Source organism: Conger conger, chromosome 2 (assembly GCF_963514075.1).
Source record: "Conger conger chromosome 2, fConCon1.1, whole genome shotgun sequence".
Classification (NCBI taxonomy): domain Eukaryota; kingdom Metazoa; phylum Chordata; class Actinopteri; order Anguilliformes; family Congridae; genus Conger; species Conger conger.
The window spans coordinates 75,042,413-75,050,163 of NC_083761.1; the positions used below are offsets into that span (position 1 = coordinate 75,042,413).

Consider the following 7,751-nt stretch of genomic DNA (forward strand, 5'->3'; position numbering starts at 1 on the left):
CTCTTCTACTGTCATGACTGTCGAGGTAAATTACGATCAAACACAAACTCATGAATCCACTTCTAACGCTGAGAAACTATTCTCATTTATTTCCTCTCCTCAGCACGCCTCCGCTTCCACCAAAGTCGTCCTTTGCTGCTGATGACTTTGCAGATTTCTTCGACGAGAAGATCGCAGACATCCGCAGCTCCTTCACAATCACCACCGCTCTCTTTGCCCCTCCGCCCCTCTTTGCCCATCCCCTCTTTCAGAACTTTTTCTTCTATTACAGACTTGGAAGTTTCCCTACCCTATAGACAATCACACCTGATATCCTTCCATTTGTCACCTCCCTTATGAACGCCTCCCTGTCTTCTGGCTGTTTTCCATCATCGTTCAAGAGGGCCCACATCACCCCGTTGCTGAAATAGCTCACCCTGGACCCCTCCATCATCCAGAATTACAGCCCGGTGTTTCTTATTCCATTTTTATCCAAAACAATTGAACGAGCTGCTTCTAACTAACTCTCTTCTTTCTTTTCCAAGAACAACCTGCTCGACCCCTGCCAGTCTGGCTTCTGATCTGGCCACTAGACAGGGACTGCACTCCTCTCTATTAGTGAATCACTTCATGCCGCACAAGCAGCCTCCCTCTCCGCTGTCCTGATTCTTCTCGACCTCTCTGCTGCCTTTGACACTGTGGATCACTCCATCCTCCTGTCCTCCTTGTCAGTAAAAGGGATCTGCGGCACATCCCTGAACTAGATCAAGTCCTACCTCTCTGGTCACTCTTTCCAGGTTGCCACAAGAGTTCCCCAGGGCTCAGTCCTTGGCCCGCTTCTTTTCTCCCTTTACATTAGATCCCTTGGCCCTGTTATTACTGCTCATGGTTTGTTCTATCACTGCTATGCTGATGACACCCAACTCTTTTTCTCATTCTCACCATCTGACAAAGTGGAAAAAGTGAAGGTCATACCAGTGGAGCCTCTGACCTCCTTTAAGCGCAGACTGAAGACAAGCTGCACCTCTCCCCACCCCTGCACTTTGTTCTACCTCACTCTGGATAAGAGCGTTTGCCAAATTCCAACAATGTAATCTAATTTCATGGATGTACCTGCCGACTCCGGTCACAAAGTCTCCCATATGTGGTCATTCCAGTTCTGCAAATGGAGCTGTAAATGGTCAGTCAACTATTGGTAGTCATGAAGGGCAGTTTGCCACTGGGACACTGTCATAGCCGCACTGCACATATAAGAGCTCTTACTGGAGCAAGATGGAATACAGCAAGAAACACTACAGGTTGAGTCTAGGACTATTTGTCTGCAGTGATACGTGGTTAATATGACAATTAATAGACCATTTCCTCAGTGTATGTGAGTGTATTTCACTGCTTCCGAGTAGTTGTGAAGCAGTCACTTTATAATTGCTTCTCAAGCAAGAATTTTGTTTATTGGACCATATAGTCCTGCTTGAAATTGTCAAAGCAGTACACTCTCTTCCATAACTTTTAAAACAGTCAGCCTACTGTTTAGTGCCTGGCCAAATCAATTTCAATATTTTTTTAAATTTGTATAGCCCTTTATAACAAAGAGGCTTTGTCACAAAGCAGCTTCAAAGAGAACCGTCCCCAAGAGTACACCAAGGGTAACAGTGGCAAGGATAACAGGAAGAAACCTTGAGCAGAATCTGATTCAGGGGTAACCCATCTGCCGCTGGTTGGCACCGGTTTGTTTTAAAAATGGTATTACATGGAAATGCCATTTATAATTATAGTGTGTAAATGTTCAATCCAAATTAATTAAGTCCAAGAAAAGATGGCTCCGGTCATGTAGAGAGATGGCAGGAACACCAATGGGTGCCACATCGTCATGTAAATTAAATAATCCTTTTCTGTGTTTTTCTGGTATGGAAATTGAGTTGTGAGCTGCAAGGTATAATTTCAGGTCCTAGATGTTTCAAGAATAATCCTCTTATCAAGGAACCTTACAAGAATCTCCTCAGAACATATCGAGCTATCTAAAATGTGTTTTTCATCCAGGCCATCGTCATCATAAATTATTAAGTGTTTTATAACTTACTCTGGTTCCTTAGTGGTGGAATGGCTTGCCTACCACCCCATTTCGACGCAGACTAAAAGCACACCTTTTCAAACTATATCGTAGTCCTCCCTCCTGATTTCCCCCCCCCCCCCCTTTCCAATATCCAACCCAAAAATGTTTTTTCATAAAAAAATAATTGCACTTACGATGACTGTTTTTTTGTTTAGTACAGCCTTTCATGTGTGTTTTACCAGTTATGGATTTGATGCTTTAACCTGTCGAAGAACCTATGCACTTGTAAATCACTTTGGATTAAATGCCAAATGACTAAAATGTCAATGTAAAATGTATATTTTGAAATAGTTCCCTAAATGTCTATAGTCTTTGCATATCAAGTTTTTACACTGACCCCCTACTGTACCTTCAAGAACCAAGCACCCCCTGTTGAAAACCCAGGATCAAGTAGAAAGTGTGTGAAATAATATCTACCTTAACCACCCAATGAAAGTCACTCATGTGACTGGGAAATACTGCTAAGCAAGTACGAAATTAAATGTGAATTTGTGAATGGTGCAAAACAAAGGTATTGACACCCCTATCTCTACCCCCTACCCCGTCACAAATGAACATCCACACATCAAGATTTACTTGCTTGTGATTTATTCCAGCTGGAATGATTCCCATACTTGGGTGAGTTTGCACAGACACCAGAACAAAGTCGCAAAAGTTAAAGGTATCGATGTTCAGATCAGATCATTCAGATCTAGCAGAGCTGTTGAAAAGAGGTAATGGGTAGAGCAGCCAATCAGGAGCCAGAGAAGGAATGTCTATCTCTTGGTTGGTTTTGTAGATGGTTCCACAGTTATGCGTTGGATTGTGGCATCTCCACCAAAGTATATGTATTTGTATTTCTTGTCACCCAGACGGTTGGGGAACTGCAACTTGTCGCCGTTCGCTAGATAAATGTCGAAAGTGTCAAAGTTGAAGACAATGGTCACCTGGGAAATAAAAGGAGAATGTAGGGAAGTTAAAATGAGGGATAGTGAGTGAAGGCAAGAATAATAAGTTACCAAGAATGTATCCATAGAATGCTGGCTACTGATTGTTGGATGAAGTTCCTAATCTTAATGTATTACATGAGAATTTCCTTTAGCAGTTACAGGTGCAGAGGACTTGATGAAGGCAACTCCAACTCAGTGTCTCCCTGTCCCAGGCCTCACCTCAAACTCCTTCCCTGCCTCGAAGGGGAAGTTTCCATCCCTCTGCTCTTCTTTCCAGGAGTTGCCCTCCTTCGAGTTCATGACTATGGTGCGGACGTCCCCATAAATGTTGAAGCGTGGGTTAAAGTGCAGCGCAATATTTTCCATGGAGCGGCCCACATTGATCATGAAACTGGGACAGAAACAGAGTAGGACAAGGGAGGGCAACCAATTAGACTGCCGAAAGTGAGTAGAGGGTTTCCTGGACATTTGTAACAAGACAGATGGATAATCATCCAACATAACTCTGGGACAACTTTCACTCTTTCTTGCCATTACTACCATGTCAGTTGTCATTTAGTTACCCGCAAGGTGATTTAGCAAGTAGTAACGGGGATCATCGAGAGAGAAGCTGTAATGACTCACCGAATCGGATCGGGTTTGATGACACCGCTGACCTTCAGTTCCATTCCATTACTGAAGGAAAGGTTTTTCAGTACCGGATACTGTTCATAACAGAGTAGAAGAAGCATTCAAATGTATCTGCATTCCATACACTGGCTCTATCTCATCTTATGGTCATGACAATAGAAAGTCATAGCATTCAAAATGAAATAAAGACTAAAATGATCTTCTCAGCACTACAACAGACCTGTGCAAAGAGTGTGCCCCCTCTACAAGTGCAGGCAGAGCTGAGAATTTGACTGAGGAACAGTTCACTATGTGATCTATTAAATCGAATGAATTTCTATATCATGTGCATCATCAACAGTTTTTTTCTTTTAGTTAGAAAATCATCTATACTTACACTCATCTTGGCAGTTCAGTTGCAGATTCTTCACAGTTGTAAGACGGTTGCAATGTGAAGTAAAGGTTTGATTCACGTTTTTATGTGCTTGTGAGGCAAGCCATGCCGAGCTGTAACCAATCAAATTGATGGATAATTGGCCTAAAGCAGTTGTGCGTGTATTACTTGTGACAGCACCAAATGAAGAATCAAATTCACATTCAAATGACAGCTTTAGTAATGAAAAAATCTGCTTTACATCTGAGCTTTTAATAACCAAAACTAAAAGTGCTCCGGCATATCATCTGACATTTCAAGAATATGTAGTATGGAGTAACAATATCAAAGATCCAGCTTTGACCAGCTTGAAGTACCAGCTTCCAACTGTTTCCAAACATAGCTTGAGTGTAACGTATAAATATCACACCTAGCAGAAATGTGTGATGAACTGAATAGTAAAATAAAACTTTTAAAGCCTTCGCTTAAACCCAATAGAGATGCTGGGCCAGGATCTGTAGTGAGCAGTTCATGCTCAAAAACCACCCAATTTGTCTGACTTGAAGCACTTGTGCACTTAGGCTAAAATTAATCCATGGGTGTTTGATAACTTTTTTCATGAAATAATTGTAAAAACGTTTTGTCATATGTCAAAGGTTTGAAATCATTCAGTGTGCCAAATATGCAGTAGAGGAAACCAGGGAGGGGAAAAAGGCACAGCATAAATGATTAGTAACATTTGTATTTTATTACACAAACAACACGTAACCCTTTAGAATTGTGGTATTTATGCTGTTGGATTCACATCATCCTGCAATTTGGTCCATTGCATGGAAATAATCATCCTCTAAAAGTCCACTTTCACCTCCTGAGTCACAACATGTAAGTGGCTTTGGATTAAAAGCGTCTGCTAATTGACTCAATTGTAAAGTATGGCTTGAATTGCCTCTCCCATTTGTTTTTAAGAGGCATGGTGAGGAAGTATTGCACTCTAGTGCAGCATATTCTCTGTGCTTTCATGTGTTTTCAGCAGGTGCCACTGCTGGTGGTGAAACCGATGTAATTTAGAGAAACGTAGGGGAGACCACGGCACAACCTGACGCTTTTAGGTTTTCTTTTAAGTTTCAAAATCATCCCACCACTCACATAGGACAAGCAGGTTACTAAAAGTAAGTGAAAACAAATATATCATTATTGTTCTGGTGAAACTGTTAAATTCCCATATGTCCCTCATTAGTTTGTGCCCCAGTGTCCCCTAAATGTTATTTTCAAGCAGAACTTGTGACTCAAATTTGTCCATCAATTCAATGAATTTGAGAGTCACAAGTCTCTGTATAATTTTAAAAAAATAATAATAATATGTTCAGAAATAAAATTTTATTTTAATGTTGTTTAGGAAAAAATCAGAAGGTGGGAAGAATGTAGGCCCCTCGTTCACACAGCGAGCAATTCCATCGACCAGTTACTGGAAGTCCATTCATTTTCCAAAAGCTGAGTGACAGACAGCGACACCCATGAAACTGGGCAACTGAGCAACTTTTTGCATCCATCACCTGCCAACACCAAATCGAGTTCTGAGTTTCCTATTTTTCCAATTTGATCCCATTTTGCAAATAATTGTTCCGCTCTGCTTCATTTATTGCAATAGAGGAGCAGCAACACTCTATGACAAATATGTGGCTTGTTGTTCTACCAAAATCATATTGATCCCCAAAACATGTTGAGTGTTATACTCCACTAGAGAGTTGGCTATTGCTAGAGCTTTTGAGTGAGGGAGATAGAGATGGCTAGCGTAGCTACCTGGCTAGCGTGAGAGATGGAGAGATTGTTAGCTAACTAGCTAGTGAGAGAGATATAGAGATCACTAGCTAGTTAGTAAGAGAGTACCAACCTAATACACCTGAGCGACCCATCAACTGTATCGCTGGTTGTGTGAATGGGGGGGTAAGAGTTGAGCATCTGGTTATAATTTGTACAGTGAGCTCCATAAATCTTGGGACAAAGCCATATGTTTTCTTGATTTGACTCTACTCCACAATTTTAGATTTGTAATCAAACAATTTACACGTGGTTAAAGTGCAGATGTTAATATTTCATTAAGGGGTATGTTTATACATGTTCACCATGTAGAAATTACAGCTCTTTGTATCTACAGTATGCAAAGTCCCCCCCCTTTCTAGCTTCTGGATTCTTCTGACCCTCTGTGCCAGCTAGTCCTTGGAGCTGATGTAGCTGCTCCCATAGGTGAGATGGTAATGTAAAATCCAAACACACAGACCTCAGGCACATTCTCACTCTTCTTCTTTTTTTTTTTTACAAAACGACAGGTCTCATATTCAAGAAGATATACAGTACACAAAGGAGCATAATCAGAAGGTTTCTTGCAATGTTGCAGATTCACACATAAATAAAGCAATCTCCACTCTATAACATCGTTAAATGTTGCCTTCGCTTTCAACATCAATTAGGTGACATTACCCAGTGTTTGGGGCTAGGACAAATTTGACGTTTAGTCATTATCCTAACCCGCTTATCCTGAACAGGGTTGCAGGGTTGCAGGGGGGCTGGAGCATATCCCAGCATACATTGAGCGAAAGGCAGGAATACACCCTGGACAGGTCGCCAGTCCATCGTAGGGTACACACACCATTCACTCACACACTCATACCTATGGGCAATTTAGACTCTCCAATCAGCCTAACCTGCATGTCTTTGAACTACGGGAGGAAACCGGAGTACCTGGAGGGAACCCACGCAGACACGGGGAGAACATGCACTCTCCGCACAGAGAGGCCCTGGCCGACGGGGATTCAAACCCAGGACCTCCTTGCTCCGTGTTACCCACTACACCAATCCGTGCTGCCACAAATTTGATTAAAATTTGATCATTTTGATAGATATTCTTAACCGCCTTGTTACACAACGCTTACGTGATATGCACACTTACATGAAGTGACAGTGGAGGTACATTTTTGTTCTTCAAAGATTAAATTTCCCCAATGTACCCTGAAAGTAAGATAAAACAAATTCAGCTTTGCATTTTTTTCTTTTCTGTCCCCATGGCTGTGAATGAATGCACATACAGTACAGTGACGGTGTCTTAGATAAGAGTCAAACAAATGAAGGCCAGTCTATTTGCCTCAGAGCGACCCAATTCACAGTCCACGAGAGTCAGCATTTGTGCTTCACACAAGCATCCGTATGCACGTGTATTTGCAAATCATATGCACGATGCAATTTGTGAAAGAAACCAGGGCAAGGGGGGGACATTAAAAAAAGTTAATTGTCTAAAATTTCATACACTGTGATGGTGAAGCTCCATTATATGCAAAAAAATCCAGATGCCAGCAGAGCACATAAAAATGTATCCAAATGAATGTGTCTCAGCATCCCCACCGGGGATGAAAATGAATGGCCAGAGGGAGGGACAGGAAAACGGGAGGAATTCCATCCCTCCCGGCAATTCACATCCTGATCACGTGTGTCTGTACACTACTGTTCAGAAGGGGGTTACCGTGTCTCTTTCTGCTTCTTCTGATTTCATATTTTATTCTCTCTGTAATCAAACAATTCATACGTGATCAAAGCACAGACAAAGAGCTTTTATTGACCCTCCTCATATATTTGGGGTCAATTTGACCCCATTCAGTGTGTATCCCTTAAAAAACAGATTTATTTATGAGTGAATGATTCTGGTGGCACATTCCCATACCTGTGGCAAACTTTCACTTATTGTTCCTCAAGGCCCGGA

The 7,751-nt window shown here is 41.7% G+C and overlaps 1 protein-coding gene across 1 annotated transcript; it reads right to left on the reverse strand.

Moving 5' to 3' along the window:
* Positions 1 to 2,844: 2,844 nt before the first annotated feature.
* On the reverse strand, positions 2,845 to 3,686 carry LOC133121327 (galactose-binding lectin l-1-like). Its single transcript, XM_061230530.1, has 3 exons — positions 3,643 to 3,686; positions 3,238 to 3,409; positions 2,845 to 3,015 (listed from the first exon to the last, which is right to left on the reverse strand). Exons 1-3 carry the CDS (start codon positions 3,684 to 3,686, stop codon positions 2,845 to 2,847), a joined length of 387 nt encoding a protein of 128 aa, XP_061086514.1.
* Positions 3,687 to 7,751: the final 4,065 nt, after the last annotated feature.